The following is a 21,577-nucleotide window of genomic DNA, read 5'->3' as shown; positions in this document are numbered from 1 at the left end:
TTCCATTGTATTAAGCCGATTACTTAGACGCTTCCGATGACAGAGGAGAGCATTATGGAGGCGATGGATAAATTAGATCGTGGGGAGGTGTATTATCGCGCGGTTCTTGTTCCCCAGTAACCTGTTTATCCGCTAGTGAGTTTGGTATTTGGGAACAAACGTGCGGCGGAGTTCGCTGTGATAGCAAATTTGTGTTTATATTGCGATTGATTCTCCCTAATACTTTATTTACCAGTCATCTATATTTCGGCGTTAGGATAATCTCTTTTTTAGGTAGAAGAGTAAGCAACAGGTACCTTCCTTACAAACAAAGCCTTCGCAGATCAGACTATACCCCGATTTAGTTCATCAACTACTCAATGCATGAATTTCAAGCCGCTCAGAGTCCAGGCCACACATACATACCCCGTTGGCGCACATGAATGCCGCTCACATCTCGGCATCGGCTTGTGATCCCAGCCCCTCTCCCCGCGGTCTCTACAGGCCACAGATTGGATCTATAGATCTTCGTATTCAACTATTCAATACGCAAATGCTTCCTACTGTCGAGTGAGAGCGCCCAGCTTATCCAAGCTCGAGCCACTGATTCGGAAGCTGGAGATCCGGTGGGGTGAGATCGAGAATAAGCGAGAGATGATTATGGGCGAATTTGGGCAGTATGCGGTCAAGGAAGTGCTATTTAATGTGAGTTCTCCTTCACTTGCTCCCTTGGTGCAGGACAAGGGCGGGGTGGATCCAAGACTGATGGCAGCAGATTATGGAGGTTACTGGGAAGGCGGTTGATGGGACTCGGATGCGCGTTTCGTTTGCTGAAAGGTAATCACAAAACGGTACAAAGTCATATTGGGCAGAGTACCCAATATCAACCGCTGTTTCTTACTAAACGAGGTCAGCGCTTGGTTACCACGTCACCCAGGCGTGAAATACATGTTCAAGGTAGCGCAGAGCGGGCCAAAAAGGGGAACTGTGGGTTCAAGAGTAAGACAACTGCTATCCTCGTACCTCATCAAGATAGATAGAACGGCAAAGAAATTGGAAAGGATGTAGCAAAAAAACCCAAAAGGGCTATTCATGCCCGTTATTGAAAATCGTAAAGCATGTCCCCCACCCGTCTTGAGGGAGGAGGGGAGCATGGCCGCGAGATCTGCGAGAGTGTCCGCTTTATACTGTCCCAGGAGAAAATAAGGCACATGGAGCAGCTCGAGCAGGGGAAAGGTCTTGAAAGTAATGCACGCCACTGTCACTTTTAATAATAAATGTGGGGAAGATATCCAGCCAAAGCTCCTTCAGGCTGTGCGAAGCTAGCAAGAAGCCAGGATACAACTCACGAGGGTTCAGAAAGTGCCTACGTCGAGATCGCACGGAATAGTGGTGTCGGTATGACTCAAGGTTCGGACAATGCCTGATGAGCCTTTCGAGGTCATAGACGCCGATGGAGTAGTCAAGCCTGATCTGAGTAACAGACGATGATATAGACTTGTACATTGTCTCGTCCTCATCTTGAAAGAGTCCATCCGTCGTGATGCGGCGTAGAGATGGCAAGCCAAGGAACATCAGCGTCCACCGCGTGACATCTTGATTCTCGTCCTGAAACTCGAACCATCGTGCTGAGACATAAACCTCTTTCAGGCGCTGGAGCGCACCTAGCGATGCGATGGGCTGCGGCTGGGCTACCGCCCACTCGATAACCCGCTGTGCCCAGCCAACGGATTTGGGAAATTGCACCTCCAGTCGGAAGAGGTAAGGAACGAGGGTAAGAAGCAGTGCTAGCGAAGCATCCGCATTGTTGTTTCTGAGATGCCTACACCAGGTAACCGCCTCATTCTCAACAGGGCACGCGGCCTTCGCGAGGCGACAGAGCAAGCCTAGTCTGTATCCAGGAAAGTCTAGTTCCTCTTCATGGGGATCAATCCAAACGTCAGCGGGATTGTCTGTCGATGGCGTGTCCCATGCCTCCAATGCGAGGCTGCGAGGGAATGCGCGGAGCGATGGGTTCCGGGCAAGGGTGTCTACCAGCCGCATCAGCCCTTGATCGTAGGTGTTTTCGATATTTTCGTAGAGAGAGGGAATAACTAGGCTGTAAAAGTGGTGCGATGTGAGCACCAAGGCTGCTTTATCGGCAGTCTCGAGGTGCTGTGCGATAAGAAGTTGGACTTCAGATGGTAGTAGTTGCAGCATTGTGATGGCGTGAAGCGGGGGGAGCAAAGAAACAGGGCGGGAACTCTAGACCAAGCAGACGTCAGGTGACATAGCGGGACACACAACAGGCCGAGGCCTCTAGTCCGAACATGAAGTATTTGGGATCGTGGTATTTTACTGATTGTCCTTATTTGGATTGATTCGCCTTTTCATTGCAACCAAAGTAGGCCTCATTTTTATACTGGGCTGTACTACGGTTATGCACTGCTTGTTTACACCTAGAGTTCTACAGGCATGGGTGCTATGGAGCTCTCCGTCTTCACAAGACCATCCCCGCCATTCTCTATCAGTGATGATTTCTGTTCCTTGTAGTGCGTCCTTTAATGTGAGAAGCATGTCTCCGTTCTTTCGCCAGGCCATTCATCGCTGCTAGGTCCTGCTCACTCTCAGAATCTGAAAGATAATTGAAAGCACATTAGTATCAATATCAGAAAGAAGACATGGATCTAACGTACAATCTGCATCAATGCTTTTGGTGTCTTCGTCTGTGCCTCCCGCCCCTCCGATAATCTCGTTGAGCAGGTCTGGCGGGATCTCGATTTCGATCCCTGCATCGTCAGGATCGATCGTTACCCCTGAAAGTACCGGCCATTAGCTACTGCCTAGGAGGACATTGGGAGTCAATACTTGTTATGTTGAACATTTCCTCGACCGTCGGTTGCTCTCCTCTTTTCAACTTCGTTTGAGCAACTGTGTTATCGAACTCGACTTGGCACCCATATGGAAGTCTAGGAGGTTAGCACCAGATTCAAAAGACACGGGCAGGGATAGCGTTACCCTGTTAGTCTAGGATACAGTGAATTAGCATCATCCCAAAATCTGTGGTCCCTGTATGGGTTCACCTCTAGATCCGGATTTGTTGGCGTTTTCGGCGGCACATAATCAAAATTGACACACATCGCATTTTGACCGCTTGGAAATCTGTACTTTGTACTATCGAGGATGTTGACAGCGCTTACAACCCAGCGGATGTTGTCTTTGGTACCGCCGCCAGGCTTGAGCTTGTGATTGAGGGCAGGATTCGTGCTTGCACCGGTTGCAGGCGAGTCGGAATTAAAGAGGTGGAAGGTGAAGGACTTGAAGTTATTGCGGCCCCAGTTCCACGCAGTGTCCCTGTTGGTCCCCACGGCAGTTGCGTCGAGCCAGTTTTCGTCCCACCTCTTGAATGCCGACTCCTGACCGCCGTTGTTTTTCGTCACTTTTTGCTCGAGTCTTCGGATGTGCAGGTTGTGCCCTAGGTCTCTTGCTGGTAGCCAGGAACGCAATCCGCTTGGGCACCAGTGCCCTCATGCATCGAGTTCCAGGGAAACTCGTCGCAGCTGAGCCAGTTTCCATTGCCATTGGGAGCCGGGTGCTCTCTCGCTATACAGGAGAGGACTTTGGAGATCTCTCCACAAATTTGGGAAAGCGTCTTTTTTTTAACCACAAACAGGACTCCATTTTCGTCGTCGATCGTCCACTCTTTTTTTTGTGCCACTGCCGCACGACTGGGCCCTGCGCCCACTGTTTTCTGCTTTTGACCGATTTCGGAGTTGGCCTCGAAAATGACCTTGCCCTTGAGATCCAAGTATTTCTTGATGTTACTGCATATGCCCGGATATGTGCGTGTGGTTCCATAGACTGTTTCATCGGGGAACCACTTGCAGTTGTACATCATGGCAGGAACAGAATTCACACAGGGCCGATTGGGGTTGACCCCAGCTGCAGGGCTGGTTCCCCCACCACCGGCCTGTCGGGCAACAAGATCGGAAGGGCGGCCTGTTGTTGGGTTCCATTCGCACGCGTCCCCAGCACAGCCCCCATTCGCGCACTGCCCTCCGTCATTGCAATCAATCCACCCGCCATTTCGGCCAAGACCCGTAGACTCCTCGGCGGTGGCGCGTTTCACGAAAGAGCGGTGATCGAACGGGTTTGCTAGAGACGACCAACCGGCATCGATGGGGGTAGAAGCATTCGCCCATTCCGTGAGATCGTCGGGGCTCCGCTTGGAAGACGACGTAGAACCATGGTACGCATGTCCACATTGTTGGGATATATCTCTTTGTTCTGTGGCTAGCACCACATGATCCTGGCTTTAGATAGCCTGATCATGAAATACACATACATCTATCTATCCTATCAGAGCTTTCTCCCATTCTCGATCAGCCCGTTGTGACCATTTGATGCAAATAGAAACCTAGATAATACTTGCGCCTAGCTACAAACACCAATTGGGTACCATCCAGAATAGCAGGTCAATAGAAGCAGTCTGATGAGGTCCAACCAGCGTAGAACCAACAAACAGCAATCACCTTAACAGCCACTACAAACTAAACCCTACACAATCTCCCATCCTGCGCCCTCCACCCCTCACTCCCCACACACGCAACACCCCACAACATCCCCTGCGGATCAACCTTATCCTTGACCTTCCTCAGGGCCTCGTAATGCTCCCCACCTCCAAAGTAAGTCCGCTGCCAGTCCGGATCATACGGATCCCCCTCATTGAAGTACGCCCCCGTATCCGGCGCGAGTTCCTCCAGCACCCGGCCGACTCCACTCCGGACGGACTCAAACACGGCACGTTCTTCTTCCGCTGTCGCGTCATCGGGGTATGTGGTTACTGTGAAGAATTGGAGGGGTGTGGAGCGCCAGTAGGATGGGAGAGAGGTGCGGTTTACTTCCGAAGCTGTAAGGGGCGGGGAGGGGTTGTAGATTGCTAGATGGGTTTGGAAACCGGTCACGCTTTCGGAGATTGTTTGAAGGGTTGATGCTAGGGACGGGTGTTGCTCGACCTGGACAGCAAACCCTGGCAAAGGAGACTCTATGGCTGTCAGATTAGCGGGTGAGGAGGAGGTGCTGTTTACTAGGACAGACTCTGGGATCAGTCGCGACGCCATTGCGATCCCGCTCGCCGCGACGACGCTCGGTTCGGTACGGACGGACTCGTTCCAGGATTGGAACCAGTGCGGGAAGAAGGTCAACTTGGACGTGTAGGTGACAGCCGCAGACTGGGAATCAAGATATGCCATGAGCGGCGCGAGGGCATGTTCTGCCGCTCGTGTCGCAGCCTCGGCAGACGGAGATTCAGACTCGGTTCTCAACAAGTTCATGTTCCACCACAGCTTACGTCGAGGCACGAGCGGCGGCCGGTCCATGAAGATGTTCCCCGCGAAGCCCTGTCGCTTCAATTCAGGGAGCAGGGCATACACGCCAGCAACTGCATTCCAGAACGCCGTGCCATCGTCCTCCTCGTTGATAGCTACCACCTCCAACCGATGAGCAACAGCATTCGGTGACGGGTAGGCTTTCATGGTGACCTCAGTGAGGACACCGAAGGTGCCCCCGCCACCTCCTCGAATCGCCCAAAACAGGTCGGTGTTCTGACACTCGTTCGCAGTGACGAGCTCGCCATTGGGCGTTATAATCGTCACCTGCATGACATTGTCTGAACCCTGCCCGTATCGACTGGTCAGCGGGCCGTGCCCGCCCCCTGTGAACCAGCCGACTATGCCCACGTCCTCTGCTGAGCCTCCGACTACAACAGCATCGTGCTGGTAGGCGAACTCGTAGACCTCGCGGACTCTTGCGCCCGCACCGAGCGAGACAGCCATGTGTTCGGGGTAAGAGGGCGGACATGACTCTGGTCGGAAGGCGGCATGGAATTCCTTGGAGAGGAGGTGATGTGTCCAGACTCTGTGTGGCCGATCCTGTTAGCGAAACTCGTACAATTGCATATAGGGCGGGCGAACATACGAGATACTATCAGGCGCCGCACTCCTCCCCTCAACCGAATGCCCCGTCGACTTGACATTAAGTCGGAGATTCCCTTCCCCCGTAAACCGCACAACGGTCTGAATATCCTCTACACTCGTCGCATTCAGCACATAGGCCGGATACCCTCCGAGCGTGCACCCGGCCGTGGGTTTCCCGCCCGTGACGCTGGTCCCGTTGGGATAAATCGGCGGACAGGGATTACCCGCGAATTTAGGAAACCCTATACTCACGGGGTCGTTGGCGTGAAAGTCCGAATCGAACCAGTTCTCGAGGACGAAGGCGCAGCGCTCGGGGTTGTAGTCGGGCTGGTTGGGGTAGCAGACTGAGCCGGGGGGTGTGCTGCGGATGAGGTTGCCGCCCACTGTTGCGTTCAAGGCGGCGAACTCGGCGGGGGATGGCCAGCAGGGATCTTTAGGGGTCTATTTAAATGCGTTCCGGTTAAAGAGAGTGGTGCGAGGGGTATAGAATGCGAGCGCTTACGCATTTGCACATTGGCGAGGCCAGCGCCTCAGCACCTGCGAGAAGGACCCCGACCCGAAAGATGTGCATTATCCACTACCGCGAGTATGATATTGTCCTACGACAGAAGGCCTACTTGAACTAGGATTGTATTTCAAGCTCGGCAGGGCTCGTGAGATTGTACCTGGGGATTCCCGAGGCCATTCCCGAGGCCATCCCCGAAGCAGTTGCCGATCCTCGAGCCCCTGCCGGTGAGCAAAGCGACGGGACAGCTGGGCTACTGCGCACTATACCCGCCGTCAATCGGCAAACAAACCCCCGTAATCCACCTCGCTGCATCGCTCACCAGGTAAAGCACCGCGCTGGCGACATCGTCCGGCCTCCCAGGCCCACCCAGCGGATGCAAGCTGTCCACCCACTCTTGTGTCACGCCGGGCTGGAGGCTCGAGTTGTGAAAGATGGCCGTTTGGATAACTGTTTGGGAGATGTTAGTGAGATTAGTGAACTATATTTGTCAAAACAGGTGGGTATAGACGTACATCCAGGGCAGACGGCGTTGCAGTGTATTCTCTGCTTCCCGTAGTCGCAGGCAATCTGGCGGGTTAGATTCGCAATCGCGCCTTTGCTCGCCGCGTAGGATGCTATGACAGATCACATCAGGTCAGTACAGTTTATCCTTTTGAAGTTTCCCCTAATATTCGTCAAAGACATACGGTTCGTCGGCCCACCCACCAGCCCGAAAACGCTACTCATATTCACAATCCATCCGCGATTCCCGCTGGCATGCGGCTCCTGCGCCAGCATCTGTGTAATCGCATACTTGCACCCGAGGAAGACAGAGCGGGCGTTGACGCGCATGGTCAGGTCCCAGTCGGACGCATCCAAGAGGTGGATGGGGTTCGGCGTCTTGGATTCCACGGCTATGCCGGCGTTGTTGATAAGTCTACAACAGGAACAGGAACAGCTCATTAGCAGCGGCGGGGAAACACGAGGAGAAGAGAAGAGCCGGCAATAGAAGGGAGGAGGAAAGCATACATATCAAGTCTCCCACCCCACTCGGCAGCGGCCTTGATCAACTGCTGCATCGCGCTCTCATCGCCAACGTCCGTTTTGACGAAGATGGCTTTGCCGCCACGTTGCGCAATAAGCTCGTGCGTTGTAACCGTTGTCTCAGAGGCAATTTCCGCCCGCGCTGTAGGCGTCAGATCGGCACACACAATGGATGCGCCTTCAGCTGCGAGGGCGAGGGAAATGCATCGGCCGAGTCCAGACGATGAGCCTGTGACTATGGCAATGCGCGATTCGAGACTCGTCATGGTGATTGTTGTAGGGGCGGTTATTCTACCACCAGCTCTATGCGTTGTGGATAATCGAGTTAAAAGGGAGGTATAGGCTGGTAGTCGGGCACACGGGTACTGCAGGCTCAGGGCTGTCGGTAATCCCCATGCCTGACGGCCTATGGAACCTTCGGGCGCTTTAGACCCACTGCAATCGGGTTACCTGTCAGTGCTCCATCTATTACTGTCGGCAATCCATATTGCCAAGCAGGTGAAACGGAAAACACCGCAATCGAGTTGATCGAATAACCGCGTGCTCAGCAGTAGGACCTCTCGGCCATTGCGCTGTTTCCTGCGCTGGATTGGATTTGAGAGCCTTGTTACTACTGGATCCTGCCTCGTGAATGATTAATAGTCCGTAGTTCCCAAGGGGATGTTGACTGCCGAGCGCGGAGGGGAGATGTTCGAACGTTAGAAGTTCAATTATGGGTAAGATCCGACAAGGGGAGAATCGAGCGAACGGCTTGAACAGAGAATTCATTAGGACTAGAAAAGGAGAAACGACAGAGTACGGTGCTAAGCAAGGGGCTAGGAAGACAAAGGAGATAGGCACTACAGAAAATACCGTGAACTCAGCGCAGTAAGACCCGCCGAGCAAAGTACGCTACGTGGCCGGCTCATACATGTGACCATGAGACTCCCAAATCGTTCCATCCAGTGAGTACTCTCGGAGCCAGGCCTCGATACGGTCAATCGGATCAAAGAGCACGAAAGGTATGTCCACGTACCGCATTGCGGGCCGCCCTGTACTGGCCGGCGCGCCATCCGCGAAAGTTACCATAAGCCTGGTGGAAAGGCTCAGATGCGGGCGCACACCATATTGCACAACCGTCATTCTGCGCAAACCCAGCCCCGCCCCGGATACGCGGTCCGCCAAGTGCCCGGGCAGCGACGAGTCCAGCCCCTTTGGCTCAGCAACAACAAGGTGTGTAAGGCGCCGACATTGAAGGAGGGCCTCGACGAATTTCTCATCAATGTAGGGGGAACGCAACGACAGCCGGCGAAGCCGTGGCCACGTTGACCATGCTACACACCTGTAGTCGGGCTCCCCTTGCCTGACGTTGAAGGACAGGGAATCTGCTATGCTGACAAAGTCTTCAATTGCGATATGGCGTCGGAACGCACGGCCGAAGGTGATGGCCAGTTGGAACTCGCCGTTGTCCGTATAAAAGGCGCGATAGGGAAAGTCGAGAACGAGGCGGCGGAGAGATCCCGCCAGCATCGAGAACGTGACATCTATTTCTCGCGTTGAGGCCTCGGTCAGCTGGTCTCGGTGGGAAAACGGGGCCAGGTATATGGATTGGCCCTGAGATCGACGTCAGGCGCCGCAGTCTGGAAGACAGCCTTGGGTCGAGGTGCTGAAGCATTTCAGTTCTCTCTGCGAGCTTGGATGTAGACAGTGGGCTATAAGAAGCTCGTGTGCTTTGTAGATGCCAGGCAGAGACTAAGCAGGGTGCGACACGATATGGTGATTTGGAATCAAGGGTCGCCCTGAATGTATCAAGCAGTCGATTATGTACCAGATCAGCTCAGTGGGAAGGTTTGGCCGATATGCGAGCATCGCGGTATCGAAGGAGAGAACTGTCACCATTCTAATGATGCTAGAGGATAAGTATACTCCATAGACTCAGTGGATGGTGTGATTAACCCCGCATTCACACTTGCTCCTGACAGTTGTAGTCGCGTGCCAATCTCCCGGTGCTTCGTCATCCCCCAACACCATCAGCCAACTGGCATAGCACAACCCGTCGAAACGGGTGGGTCGGGGCGTAGCCAGAAGCACACCAAAGCGAAGCTATCAGGATTGGTGAATCCATTCAAAGTCTGAACTCCCGAGGGCTCCCCCATCCACCTTGTTCATACTCGAGGTCGACGTCCGTCTAGTGCTTGTGGAGATGGCGACATGCCATCCCCTGTCCATCTCTGACCCAGGGCGAACGTCTGGTTGTGACGGGTTGGGCTCGTTTTCGGGAAGTAATTCCTCCGTGAGGGAATTGGGGTCTGGATCTGGGTCCAGCTCGGGGAACGGTGGGATGAGGGTAGGCACTAGGAACGAGGAGCTGCGTACGTTGGATGGTACTCGGTTTGGGGCTGGGGATACCGAAGAGGACGCGGGACTGCTGGGGTGGGAGGATGGTGGGTGCCGGGGATAGGGAGTTAGGGTTGTTAACGAGGGAGGAGGCGAATGAGCACGGCAAGCGCAGTGGGAATGGGCTTAATGACAGTTCCGCCGGATATAAAGATTGGAGCAACTGCGACCAGCCCTTGGGGGATGGTTTGGGCATTGATCATACAATGGAGATGAAGCCTTTCTCCACCTAGCGTACCTTGGTTTGACTACGGTACTCGCGATGGATCTCCCATTGACAGCAGTCCTATGGAGTAGCACGGTGGAATACACAATCCGGCCCCATGGTAAAGTGTATGTTCCAATTGCTTTCCCAACTCCAGATCCTCAAGCGCTGTACAGCCGTCCATCTGCATCCTCCCCCCATCGATCACTCCCCACCCCGATACGACCATAGTAGATATGCCCAGGGTCATATTTATCCTTGATGACCAGCAAGCGCGGATAATTTTCGCCATAGCTGACATTCTGCCAATCTCGCTGATTCCAGTCTCCTTCATTCACGTATGCGCCAACTTCTTCCCCAGTACTGCGAGCGAAATCCGCAATGTGCGGAATCAGCACGTCCGTCATGAGTATTTGGTTTTCAATATTGACGTAGCGATCTGTATAGTTGAATGGACTGAGGGGTGGTCAGTTTCTCTGCCTATGAGTGGACAAGTAAAGCAGTAGGCGGGCGACATAAACAGGGAAGAGCTTACAGTCCAATGAGGAGCAAAATCGCAGCTTTCCGCCATGCTGGTGTCACTGTGTTGCTAGCAACTGGGGGTATGACTGGATGGGAGACGTTAAGGGAGAAGTCCGACATATCAGCCCCACGGCCGAGGAGGGACTGCATGACGGAGGCGAAGCCGTCCAGGTTGAAATCAACTGCTGAGCGAGGGATCAAGAGGCCGCCGATGTGGAATTCCGTAGCGTTAAGGGCTGTCGATGCCGTCGAGGCGTGGTACGTTAGAAATGTCCGGCTTGCGAATTCTGTGTTGTTAGTGTTGCCTCCTGTACGGGTGCGACGGCCATGGGGGTCACGGCATGGCGGGGACATACCATATGCAATGTCGTAGTCGCGCAGTAACTTCAGTGTGGAGGTAACGTATGATTCTAGCTCTTCCTTGGTACCCCCGGGTAGAGTCAGTGACGTAGCGATGAAGGTGACTGGATCGTAAACAGTCGGACCAGGATACAGAACCCAGAGGGCGCTACCACCAGCATCAGTGAGCGGAAGCGTATCGGCGATAAAGGCTCTAATAACATCCCAGGCATGGGATTCTGCAGCATTAAACAGAAACACCAAGGACGCCGAACCCGTCTGCTCCTCGGGATACATTCGCACTGTCATACTCAGGGCAACTGAATAGGTTCCTCCGCCTCCACCACTAAGCGCCCAGTAGAGATCTGCATTCTGCTCCGGCGATGCAGTAAGAACCTCGCCTGTCGCCGTAACAACCTCCCACTCGAGAACCTGGTCAGCCGCAAGGCCGTATTTCGATGCCAACGGGCCATGCCTACCACCCTGTGTGTATCCGCCTGCGATGCCGATGTCGGGAGAGTGTCCGGACATGATGACGTGACCCGGTCCTGCTCTGTGAGCGGCATCTTGAGCTCCGTGGCCTTGAACGCCCGCGCCGATCCGCAAGGCTGGGCCAGTATACCAAGAGGAAGTGTATTCCGGCCTGTACTCGGTGAATTTAAGGTTGTGCATCCAAAGCGCGACGGCGCCGGGCGCAGTCGATCTTCCAAGATAATCGTGCCCAGTATTCCGAATGGCCAGCCGGGTATTGTGTGTGGTCGTGAACTCGATGACCCTCTGCACGCCTGCGGCTGATGTGACATTCACTTACCAGATTAACGTGGGGGAGGCCAGTGTATGCGGTGTGGGAGTGCTTGATTTGGGCGGCGTCGAAGAGGGCGGATCGCTCCTGGTCCGGGCCAAGCTTGAGAGATTTAGGAGTCCGGAATTTGACGGTGTTGGCGAAGCAAAACCAGAGGTAGACAATCTTGGTAGTTATGGCCTGTTGGAAGGTGCGATAAGGGCGGGGGGCTGGTGGAAGATACTAACGGGCAAGTGCGAGGAGCCGGATGGATAGAGCGGTGACGAGGCATGCTGTGTAGAGGAACTTGAACGGATGGCGGGTGAAGAGTGGGCGTTGCACAGCCAGGTCGAGATGGTAGCAATTGTGGGGAAGGGCGTGGTTGTGCGAATGTGGGCTTGATATAGTCATTAGTATCTTGATAGGAAACACAGTATGGTTCTTCAACTAGGAGGACGAGCAAGCCTATCTGCAACGTTGAGTAATGGCCTGGCATGATCGATATCGACGTTCGTAAGCCATTCATCGTTCAGTTCAGGTACAAAAAGGGATCCACCTGATCAAGAATAGCCCAGAAAAGGGGCTGAATGGCTAGCGCCCGCTAGCTTCTCCAGCCGCAACGCCTTGGATCCATTGCCGGCATGCCCATTGGCTGTGTCGTTATATTATGGCGCTTGTTGGGTGGGGCGAGCTCCCAGGGCTGAGCAGCTGAATGACCCAAATTTACAACTTGACCTTGTCAACAAGCTCTTTCATTCTCATTGGACTAGCTTCGAAGGTATATTAAGACCCCAAGTCGCCCCGACATCAAAGATCATCATCACACCATCCTCGAGCCATCAAATCAATTACCCAACTGCCTCTCTTTACACACATCAACCCTGAGGCCCATTCCACAACATCCACAATGCACTCCAACACGCTTTTGCTCGGATTTGGCATCCTCACCGGCGCTATCGCGGCCGACCAAGTCGTGACCATGTACCTCCCAGACAACGACGACAGCCAAGCTCTAGCTGGCAGAATCCTTGGATCAGTGCGTCCCCTCCCCCCTGCCTACGTACCTTGGTACACGCGATCTGCCTCGTGTTGCCGACTAACAAGTGCACTCAGCAATCCGACACCACGACATATCTGATTGCCTGTGCCGACTCAGTCACCACCACGTGCGACCTGCCCGCCGCCGCAACAGTCATCCAGGCCCCATCTACTGTGAGCCTGATTGCCGATGTGTCCGGAGAGTAAGTCACACCTGGCTGGCCCTTTGGCCAATATCTCGGTCACGGGACTACATGACTAACTAAGACCACTTAGGGCGGTAGTCGTAGCCTGCACGCACGATGACGAGATCGCGACATGCTCCATGGGGGCTGGTGAGGTGTGGTATGTCACCGACACCGAGAGCGTGACTTCATACGGTGTTACCATCACCGCGACTGGGACGCCCTCGTCGGCGTCGACGCCGGCTTCTAGTTCTGCGACGCGCACGTCGACGACCCTTGGTAGCAGCGCCAGTTCCCCGACCACTCAGGCGGACTCCAGCCAGTCGAGCACTAACACGACTACCGGTGCGGATGCGCAGGAAACGGATGATGAGGGTAACGGGGCTGTGACTCGCCTGTCGGGAGTTGGGCTCGGCGCTGCTCTGATGGCGGTCGGGGCTGCTGCCGTTGCTCTCTTGTAGAGGTGGATCCCACATGGGGTTGAAGTTGCTTTGTAATTGAGCACGGCTGGTGTTATATGTGTATATATATTTATAGAGCACGGAACTGATAAAAAGCTGTCATATTTGGAGTTTCTACCTTCGCTGTTATAGGAAGTTTGCCGCTTAGAAACCCATTAGAACCCAATGTTCTAGCACCACCTCCAACTATCACAAACCGTACCGGGGACTACGTCCTGTACAGAGATAACGTGTAGTGTTCTTGCCAATCGTATCACAACTAGAAAGCTTGCGGTGGTGGCGTTTCTAAAACTGCACTAGAAGCCCGATATTGAGTTAGGGGTGCTACAGATCAATGACGAGGCCCAGATCATGCGAGCCACCAAAATCGTCAGTATAGTAACTTCAGCAGTGCTACCTGCAAGCTCGACGTTGGTACTATACTTTGCAACAGTGTGATATCGAGATTGGTCATTATCATCCTCTACAACATTGGGTTCGCCATCATCACCGGTGTCCTGGCTAACGCATGGCGCGTTGAGATATTTGCGGCTTCAATGGCACATAACCCCCCGTTTCCTAATCTTACTAACGTACCAGACAGATTTGCTGCAGATTGCTGTTGGGCAGTTCATGGTACTGGGCGGGTACTTTGTCTTGCTTCATGTGTTCAGGTTTTATAGGTAATTGTTACTCCCTGTGTCCAGCGTAAATCCTTTTTCTGCGCCTTCTACTATAATACTTACCGATTTACGTAGCCGATGACACTGGCTGCGAGTTGTAATTAGGTCAAGAATCGGCCATACACCGGAGCTTGAGGACGTGGAATGTTATCTGATTGAGATACAGGTAGAGAATCTTCAACGCATAGATCCTTGAGACTCGATATGACCACTCTGCTAGACCGATTGATATAATACTGGCCCAGCCCACGGTGAGCCCTCCTCCTCGACCGATTGCTGTTGACACAAATTACGCGCCCTCTCCAACCAGCTGAAGCACACCCAGGCCTGTCGAGTGACAGCAAGCTCCGTCGTCTCCAGCGCCAGAAGAACTGGCATGGCCATCATAATGAACCCGCTCCGGGCATTCGTGTCCACTGCTGAGGCAGCGGCAGTCAGACAGATCCATATATACCCCTCTGGGGCGTGCTGCAGCCAGGCAGTGAATCCGACTCTCCGAAGAAGCCTTGTCAGGTTGAGTAACTCGTCTCTTGAGTTGGGTGGTGGATCCGTTGCGGTGACTATTGGTGTTATTGCTGCTGCAGGAGTTTGTTGTGAGTTGCCGAGCATGTGGTGGAAGAGTGTAGCAGCGAATTGGAGACATCTATTGATATCACGTGTGGTTGCTGTGTGTTGGGATTCTAGGTCTATGTCGGACGATGACTGTAAGATCGTAGTATCTTTGACTGCCTCAGCAGGGTGGGCACGTGGTGTGGGAATTTGTGGGTCGTGGGCCGTTCCATGGGTCATTTGAGAATGATCGACAATGTAGTTGATGATTCCTTGTATCGTGGACCGAGCCAAACTCGTTAGAGCTGAATTGTCGCCTGCGAGTGCGTCTCTTCCAAGGATACTCTCGAGTATACCGGATGGTGTGGGAGCAAGTGACGGTGTAGAGTAAACAAGGCCGTGTGCTGCTCCTGCGTAGGATAGAGGAAACTCAGGATCTTGAGGCGCTATCATCGAGAAAATGAGGAGCATCCTGTGCAGTGCGCGTGTTAGATGTTGGCTCGGTAAGTTTCAAGAAAGAAAATGACTATGTGCTTACATCTTGGTTAAAGAAACGAGTTCTGCGAGATGCTGTCCGTCTCCCTTGAGAAATTCAAGCACTTTCATTAGCCCACTTCGGTGGGTCAGAGCGATCTCATGACGATCCAAGCGCATCTGCAAGGACGTGGTCAGATACGCGATATCTTATCGGTATAACGACAGGGCACAAGCGCTTACATTGAACAGCGCCAGCGCTAGAGCCGCGGCTGCGGTTTCATAATTTCCCCGGGTTATTGGATCCTCTAATTTCTGACGAAGTAATCTCACCGTCTGCATACTGTGATAAGTCGTCTGGCGGCTTTCTGGAACGTTGTGGAGGTTATCGATATGCGCTGACGCGCTAAACAGCGTACTGTGGAACAGGCATGGGTCCACCATCGCATGGCGCATCCACGCGGTCCGGAGATGCACGGCCAGGCTGTTTGGGACTGTAGAGGATACGGGCACGAATGAATATGAACAGACTAGCATTGGTATCAAACAGGTAAGCCAAAGAAAGACGATAGATTGCCTTGGGATAAAGCTAGGAAACCTACAGTGGTTGATCAGGCTTGAGGTGTATGTCCTGTTTTCAATAGGATAGTTGTGCCCGGGTGTTGGTTCAAGGACCGTCAACGTGACAGGTTCGGTATATGGGAGGCTAATAGCGCCAGTCATGGGTGCTATTCCATCCCGAGACGGAAGGCCCTCCCTTGAGGGTAGGGTGTTCTGTATGTAGGCTAGTTTGACATTATACTCACACGCCAAGTCTAGCCTGTATCACCAATGATCACAGCAATACTCTGTCAGTCAGAACGCGCCACTCGCCAGAAAATCAGGACCGACCTTGTGCATCGAGAGCATCGAGGCATATCGTTACTACAAGGTCGCTTTGCCTTCTTACATGTCAGGCAGGCGAACGGAGACTTCACTTCACATCTTTCGCTTATGACAAGTTCCATATATCCCATGTACAAGCATGGTTGTTCTACCCTGCGAGGAGAGATGGAGATCAGCCAGGCGCCTCCGTGGGCCAAAAGGGGCACGGGGCTCGTACCGGATACATCTTGAACAGCTTGGGAGAAGCTTGTCGCACTGGCGCTTCTTGGATTTGCAGGCAACACAACTCCGGAGGGCGTGACTTGTCGGGGCAGCCATCCTGTGGGCGTGGGAATCGAATTCAGGGGCGTGGGTGCGTGATATTTTTAGGCCACGTCTCCAAATGGGGCTTGGCGGCATGACTGCCCCGCCCTAGCGATAGCGTCCGTTGGTCTCGACAGACCAGAACATTTCTGGTAGGCCCGAGGCTTCTCCCTACTGGTGGCAGGCGGTCCTTTCCGAATCCCAAATTATGCTTGATCACAAACTGTTTCACGGACCCTGAAGAGCCGCAAAACAACAAATCTTGTCTCGCGGAAGCCTCCGTCCGTCTCGTTGGAACCTTACTATGATAATGTTGCCGCCGAGTGTGTTGTCTCTTCTCTTTACAATTCCTATGGGGTTTCCCACCTATGCTACCACCTGGATGGCTTCGGATATCCCCTTTCTAGTCACAAACTAGCTTCGTGCCTCCGACGTAGAGAGAGTAATCACTTTATCTACGATACAAATCAAAGTGGCACCTGCCAAGAGTCAGCAAGCCTTTTATTCAAGTTGCGCATCTGCTTACTCACTCCAGATGTCTGTACAATGTAAGCCGGGGGCCTGAGGCACTACAGTAGCACTAACCCGTTCAGGAAATACCGTTCTGCTGTCTCCTTGGCCGGAGGCGGGTCGAGCCGCTGCCAAAATATTTAGGTTAATAAGTCGAGTCAAGCTCAATTGGGCCCGTTTCCCAAGGCTGAGGAAAACACTATCCCCTTTCTAGAAATGCCTCTCTACATTGCTCTTGGTCAGGCCTAGGAGAAACAACAGTATACTCCGAGAATCAAATCTTTTCGGCTCTCTTCAACAGCTATATAGAGCCTTCGCATCCACTTCGAACTGCACATCTCACATTCAACTCCCACTGCCAGTGCAATGTATACCATGGACACCGAACAATACCCCCTCTGGCCGATACAGAGCCCTACGCCGTCGGAATTGCCACCGGGTGTCGCCAAGAACGTCGACATGTCATTTGACTCGACCTTACAATGCATATACGGGATGGTACGTGCCAGCGATGTCTGCAATCAACGCAAACTAACCCCAGCTACAGTTCCCCGACGCACCATCTACAGAAGATGACTTGGACGCGTTTCTCTACCAAGATATGATCTCGCATTCGAGCAATCTCCAAGAAAATGAGGCTCTCCAACCAGTCGGACTTAGTCCGAGTGGCTCAGAGCCCAGCGCTTCAACTATCAGTCCCTCTCTGTCGCCCCAACCAGTGGAGCGCAGTTCTGCACGAAGTAGTCCTGCGCCACGCCATGACAAACTTGCCGCGGATGATCGGAGTTACTCGGTTAGTTTCTTGAGCAAGTCGCCACTCCTTTTCTACTCAGAACTAACCAGGTATTGCAACCTGCAGATGAAACGACGAATGCAAAATCGAGAGGCACAGCGGCGCTTCCGCGAACGGAAAGAGGAACACCTGACAACGCTGGAGAAACGAGCTGGTATCGCGGAGGAGAGATACAAGAAGTTACTCAAAGACACGGAACAACAGACGGCAGAGGCGGCGAAGTTACGGACAGAAAACAAACGGCTGAAGGCCGAGACACACCGGTTACGCGAGCGATGGCGAACGATGCTTGCCCTTCTGCAACCTGCGCAAAGACTGATCGCCCTCTCTGTGCTGTTGGCTGGAAACACGCAGGACGACGAGTTGGAGGATTTTATGCGTTCCTTGAAAGGATAATTGTCCAAGTTCCCGATGATTCCGTGTCTAGCACTTCCGTCCTTAATAATTTAGCCAGCGTGATGATACACACTAATGATAACATCCTTTTCCGACTGTTGGACGGTCCAGCCCTGCATTGTCATTTAAGCCCCCGCTGACTAAAATCCTGACTAAAGTCGTTCTCCTCCAACCAAAAGACGACCGGTGGGGTCCATGGCGCTTTTGGTGCGCTTCAGCTCTCCGCGAGTTCGCAATTCGCAACTGGTGAAGGGCAGTGTCAAATTGCCTATCGCTTCCGAGGAAGAGTCATGTGTTCCTATAATCTAGCCACGCTTGACTCGAGTCAAGCGAGTTTTCCGCTCCATGCACTGCAAAGGGCCTCCAACGCCACGACCTTGGGGAAAAGGTCACGGACTGACTATATATATTTGTTCACTCCATACTTCAAAAGCTCCACTAGCTTGAAAGGCCTCTCGTTTGAATCCCGTACGGGCATGTTCATTCAACCATGCCTCAGTTCTCTAGCGGCTCTCGCTCCACCTCGTCTTCCTCCTCGTCCGAAGAACCTCACTTCCCAGCCAACGCTATCCCCTACAGGGCTGGCCCATTCCGCGCAAAGCCCCAGACAACATTCCTGTTCATAGACGCCCTATCTGATCTTCCGCAGCACCAAGCGCAAAAGCAGGCGTATCTGCTGAAGAAATATCACCGCAACAGAAAGCAGACTGCTATCGATAGATTACGTTCTTCGAAGGAATCACACCCCCTTTCTCACCATGTGACGTGCCTAGCCACTGCCCAGCAAAAATCCAGCCATCTGGAGTGTACCGATCCTCTGTGTACATGCAGCCAGGATAATTCACGAACCATCGCCGTGAGGTCGAAGCCAGGGCCTGCAAGGGATCTGTTGGGCCAGAGCTATATCGATCCCTTCAACGTGACAGGGGTGCAGATGTCAGACTCGATGAATCTGTACTTCCATCACTGTACGTTAATCTACACTTCTGCCTGTACTGAACCTAACCAGCCCAGTTCGATACCATACCACGGCCGCCTGCTACCCATTGGACTCTGTGCGGATTAGCATGGGATGGTGGCAAAAGGCAATCACCCAGCCTGCACTGCTTCGGGCACTCCTCTTCTTCACAGCTGGGCACCAGGCGACTCTGGAGTCCAACAATGGGATCTCGCAAGCAGCTCAAACGTCGTTGAGGGATTCCCTTCAACTACGAGGCGGTGCACTGCAGACCCTAAACAATATCATGCGCGATCCTGTCAAGGCTGTCGCCGAGTCGACTACACTTGTTGTCGCGTCCCTCGTCGCGATGGAGGTAAGTTTCCGGTGCTCATGAGCACACATGAGTTGACCCAGCTAGGCTGTAGGCGCCAACCTTGTGGCCCTCGAAGCCCATCAGCAAGGCCTGAAAAGACTCATCCCTCTGTGTGGTGATCTTGACGTCTTTGATCATTTCACGCTGTCCAAAGTATACCAGTACGTCTACCCATCCTCTGGCTTCCAGTCCAGCCCTACTGACTCTTCTCTAGAAGTGACGTCAAAAGTGCAGCGCTCAGAAACACCCGACCCATCTTCACCATCTCACGTAAATGGCGCAATGAGATCCTCCCACTGTCCACCAACCAGGGATTGGCCCTCCCCAAGTGCCTCTCTCGCCTTGGCTGCTCCTTCTTCTCATCGCCTTGGTCATCCCAGCTTGACCCCACAATGATCGCATCCCTTCGCGTCGCGCAACGCCTCATTCTACACTACGAGACCGCCCAGGTCTACCCGGAGATCATCCAGTCAACAGACAACGATCCTTTTTTGATCTTCGAGCACCAGCTCCTCTCCACATCATACTCCATTCCCGAAACCAGAGGCCAAGATAGCGCCCACGATGGAGCCGATTCCAATAACGAGCTTAGTGCTGAACACCCATCCATACTAAACGAACCCCTCCGTCTCACACTAATCATCTACCTCAATTTCCGGATCTGGCACTTCCAATGCTTTCCCTTCATGAACCACATGGTATCAAACTTACAACGAACCCTAAGCCCCCTCTACGGTGAACTCCAGTCTACCGCGCCGACGCTCCTATTCTGGATTCTGTTCATCGGCGGTATGGCATCGCAGGGATACAAGTGTCACAGCTGGTTCGTCAATGGGCTGATTGCACTTGTGACGCCCGAACAGTTGGATTTGGGTGATTGGGATGACGCTAAAGCGGTACTGGAGGGCTTCTTTTATACGAAACAGGATTGGTCTGGGGAGCAGCTGGATGGAGATCTTTGGAATGAGGTGTTGTTGAAGGCTGCTTGTGAGTTGATTAAATAGCCCTCCCTTGCTACTTGGAGTCTTTGCTCTCCTGACTGACTGATCTGTGGTAGATCCCTATATTGCGCCGAGGCCGCGGGTTCAGATATTTGCTATATGAGTTATCTTGCTGGGCAGCGTTATTTGTACGTCGATAATTGACCTCAATGGATACGCCCCTACGCCTGTGACTATCGCATGCTAAATTGAATATTGTGGATGGGTGTACAATTAACCCCCTCATTTCTCGCCAAACATCTCCTGAAAGTACCGCTCAAAGGTCCTTACACGTACATTGGGAAAGAGCTCATTATGCACCTCCCCGGGCGGCCTCCAAAACCGTCCTGACCCCTGCATCCCCTTGACCAGGATCCAGAAATCGTCCGGAAATACACTCTTCCCCTTGACCTCTTCGGGTACGGCCTCTGGATCTCTCCAGACCTTGTGCATGACGTCAATGGGATAAATATTCTTGCTAACTTTCTTCCCAGAGTACCTGCTAAGCAATTCCACAATCTCGTTATACGAGATGTGATCGCTCACAAAGTTCAACGTGCGATTCTGCGAGATCTCCGGATGCGCGATGGTCTCAACCAGAAACGCAGCGAGATCGTCAATATGCGTGAAATCAACCTTCGCATCGGCATTGCCCACGATGTGGATCGTGTACTCGGATAGATCGGGTTTCTCCCACGGACACCACGTCTCTTCACGCGGCTGGTTATAGAAGTCGCCGCAGCCGATAAGCGTATACGTCATCTTGCCTTCAGCAATGGCGGAGTGGTGCAGACACTCCTCGTTAGCAGTCGACTTGAGGTTCCACGTTGAATGCAGGTACCCCCGCTGATCGCTCTCGTCGGGAGACCGGTAGACGTGATGCATCCCATACTCGCTTGGGTAGAATCGTTTCACGCCTGCGTGCGCCGCGGCGTCTTGGACTGTCCGCTGTGCGGAGAGGGCTTTGCCGTTTAGAGCGCTGATGACGATTTCGACGCCCTCCAAGAGTCCGGTTAGATCGTCTGCTCGTGCGGAGAGGAGGTCAGCGACCTCGGTCGATAGACGCTTTTTCTGCTCGGTGGTGAATTCCTCTGCGTTGGATTTCGCGGTGGACTCGGATCCTGGGGAGACTATTTGGAGGAGGTCGTGTGAGGTGGTTGTGAGCAGAGCTCGTAGAATGGAGTGGCCTATTTGGCCTGTTGGACCGAGAAGGGCAATCTTCATAGTATTTGTGCGTTTGAGCGATGGGATAGTTGTGTTGTTTGGGGTTGATGGTGGCAGTGATGTCTCTGGGGGTGGGCTCTATCTAGGGCAACATCATGACTACGTCATACACTACGA

General features: G+C 53.2%; 10 protein-coding genes across 10 annotated transcripts; 3 read left to right on the top strand and 7 right to left on the bottom strand.

Annotated features, from left to right (window-relative positions):
- Window positions 1–564: 564 nt before the first annotated feature.
- On the bottom strand, window positions 565–2,178 carry BJX68DRAFT_267253 (uncharacterized protein; the record flags this gene model as incomplete). The annotated part of the gene is made up of 2 exons (XM_071045767.1): window positions 565–675; window positions 1,363–2,178. 2 exons carry the CDS (start codon window positions 2,176–2,178, stop codon window positions 565–567), a joined length of 927 nt encoding a protein of 308 aa, XP_070898789.1.
- Window positions 2,179–4,508: 2,330 nt separating this feature from the next.
- On the bottom strand, window positions 4,509–6,504 carry BJX68DRAFT_255552 (uncharacterized protein; the record flags this gene model as incomplete). The annotated part of the gene is made up of 3 exons (XM_071043055.1): window positions 4,509–5,874; window positions 5,935–6,374; window positions 6,436–6,504. 3 exons carry the CDS (start codon window positions 6,502–6,504, stop codon window positions 4,509–4,511), a joined length of 1,875 nt encoding a protein of 624 aa, XP_070898788.1.
- A 187-nt stretch (window positions 6,505–6,691) lies between these two features.
- On the bottom strand, window positions 6,692–7,730 carry BJX68DRAFT_267251 (SDR family NAD(P)-dependent oxidoreductase; the record flags this gene model as incomplete). Its single annotated transcript, XM_071045766.1, has 4 exons — window positions 6,692–6,888; window positions 6,954–7,055; window positions 7,128–7,357; window positions 7,450–7,730. The coding sequence occupies 4 exons, from the start codon at window positions 7,728–7,730 to the stop codon at window positions 6,692–6,694; spliced, it is 810 nt and encodes a 269-aa protein (XP_070898787.1).
- Window positions 7,731–8,355: 625 nt separating this feature from the next.
- BJX68DRAFT_267250 (uncharacterized protein) lies at window positions 8,356–8,973 on the bottom strand (the record flags this gene model as incomplete). Its single annotated transcript, XM_071045765.1, has 1 exon — window positions 8,356–8,973. The coding sequence occupies one exon, from the start codon at window positions 8,971–8,973 to the stop codon at window positions 8,356–8,358; it is 618 nt and encodes a 205-aa protein (XP_070898786.1).
- A 1,233-nt stretch (window positions 8,974–10,206) lies between these two features.
- On the bottom strand, window positions 10,207–11,437 carry BJX68DRAFT_267249 (uncharacterized protein; the record flags this gene model as incomplete). Its single annotated transcript, XM_071045764.1, has 3 exons — window positions 10,207–10,501; window positions 10,581–10,854; window positions 10,924–11,437. The coding sequence occupies 3 exons, from the start codon at window positions 11,435–11,437 to the stop codon at window positions 10,207–10,209; spliced, it is 1,083 nt and encodes a 360-aa protein (XP_070898785.1).
- Window positions 11,438–12,516: 1,079 nt separating this feature from the next.
- On the top strand, window positions 12,517–13,638 carry BJX68DRAFT_237999 (uncharacterized protein). The gene is made up of 3 exons (XM_071040269.1): window positions 12,517–12,723; window positions 12,801–12,928; window positions 13,002–13,638. The coding sequence occupies exons 1-3, from the start codon at window positions 12,595–12,597 to the stop codon at window positions 13,369–13,371; spliced, it is 627 nt and encodes a 208-aa protein (XP_070898784.1). The 5' UTR covers window positions 12,517–12,594; the 3' UTR covers window positions 13,372–13,638.
- A 413-nt stretch (window positions 13,639–14,051) lies between these two features.
- On the bottom strand, window positions 14,052–16,263 carry BJX68DRAFT_237997 (Zn(II)2Cys6 transcription factor domain-containing protein). The gene is made up of 6 exons (XM_071040268.1): window positions 16,159–16,263; window positions 15,948–16,094; window positions 15,659–15,876; window positions 15,300–15,586; window positions 15,121–15,236; window positions 14,052–15,054 (listed from the first exon to the last, which is right to left on the bottom strand). Exons 1-6 carry the CDS (start codon window positions 16,257–16,259, stop codon window positions 14,250–14,252), a joined length of 1,674 nt encoding a protein of 557 aa, XP_070898783.1. The 5' UTR covers window positions 16,260–16,263; the 3' UTR covers window positions 14,052–14,249.
- Window positions 16,264–16,966: 703 nt separating this feature from the next.
- On the top strand, window positions 16,967–18,015 carry BJX68DRAFT_97657 (uncharacterized protein). The gene is made up of 3 exons (XM_071050108.1): window positions 16,967–17,252; window positions 17,302–17,547; window positions 17,614–18,015. The coding sequence occupies exons 1-3, from the start codon at window positions 17,121–17,123 to the stop codon at window positions 17,941–17,943; spliced, it is 708 nt and encodes a 235-aa protein (XP_070898782.1). The 5' UTR covers window positions 16,967–17,120; the 3' UTR covers window positions 17,944–18,015.
- Window positions 18,016–18,267: 252 nt separating this feature from the next.
- On the top strand, window positions 18,268–20,360 carry BJX68DRAFT_276100 (uncharacterized protein; the record flags this gene model as incomplete). Its single annotated transcript, XM_071048005.1, has 5 exons — window positions 18,268–18,911; window positions 18,958–19,256; window positions 19,302–19,417; window positions 19,471–20,243; window positions 20,314–20,360. The coding sequence occupies exons 1-5, from the start codon at window positions 18,434–18,436 to the stop codon at window positions 20,358–20,360; spliced, it is 1,713 nt and encodes a 570-aa protein (XP_070898781.1). The 5' UTR covers window positions 18,268–18,433.
- A 119-nt stretch (window positions 20,361–20,479) lies between these two features.
- On the bottom strand, window positions 20,480–21,545 carry BJX68DRAFT_276093 (uncharacterized protein; the record flags this gene model as incomplete). The annotated part of the gene is made up of 1 exon (XM_071048004.1): window positions 20,480–21,545. Exon 1 carries the CDS (start codon window positions 21,458–21,460, stop codon window positions 20,480–20,482), a length of 981 nt encoding a protein of 326 aa, XP_070898780.1. The 5' UTR covers window positions 21,461–21,545.
- Between the last annotated feature and the right edge of the window lie 32 nt (window positions 21,546–21,577).

Source organism: Aspergillus pseudodeflectus, assembly GCF_044049435.1.
Source record: "Aspergillus pseudodeflectus strain CBS 756.74 chromosome Unknown BJX68scaffold_23, whole genome shotgun sequence".
Classification (NCBI taxonomy): Eukaryota; Fungi; Ascomycota; class Eurotiomycetes; order Eurotiales; family Aspergillaceae; genus Aspergillus; species Aspergillus pseudodeflectus.
This window is presented reverse-complemented; position numbering and strand designations above follow the sequence as displayed.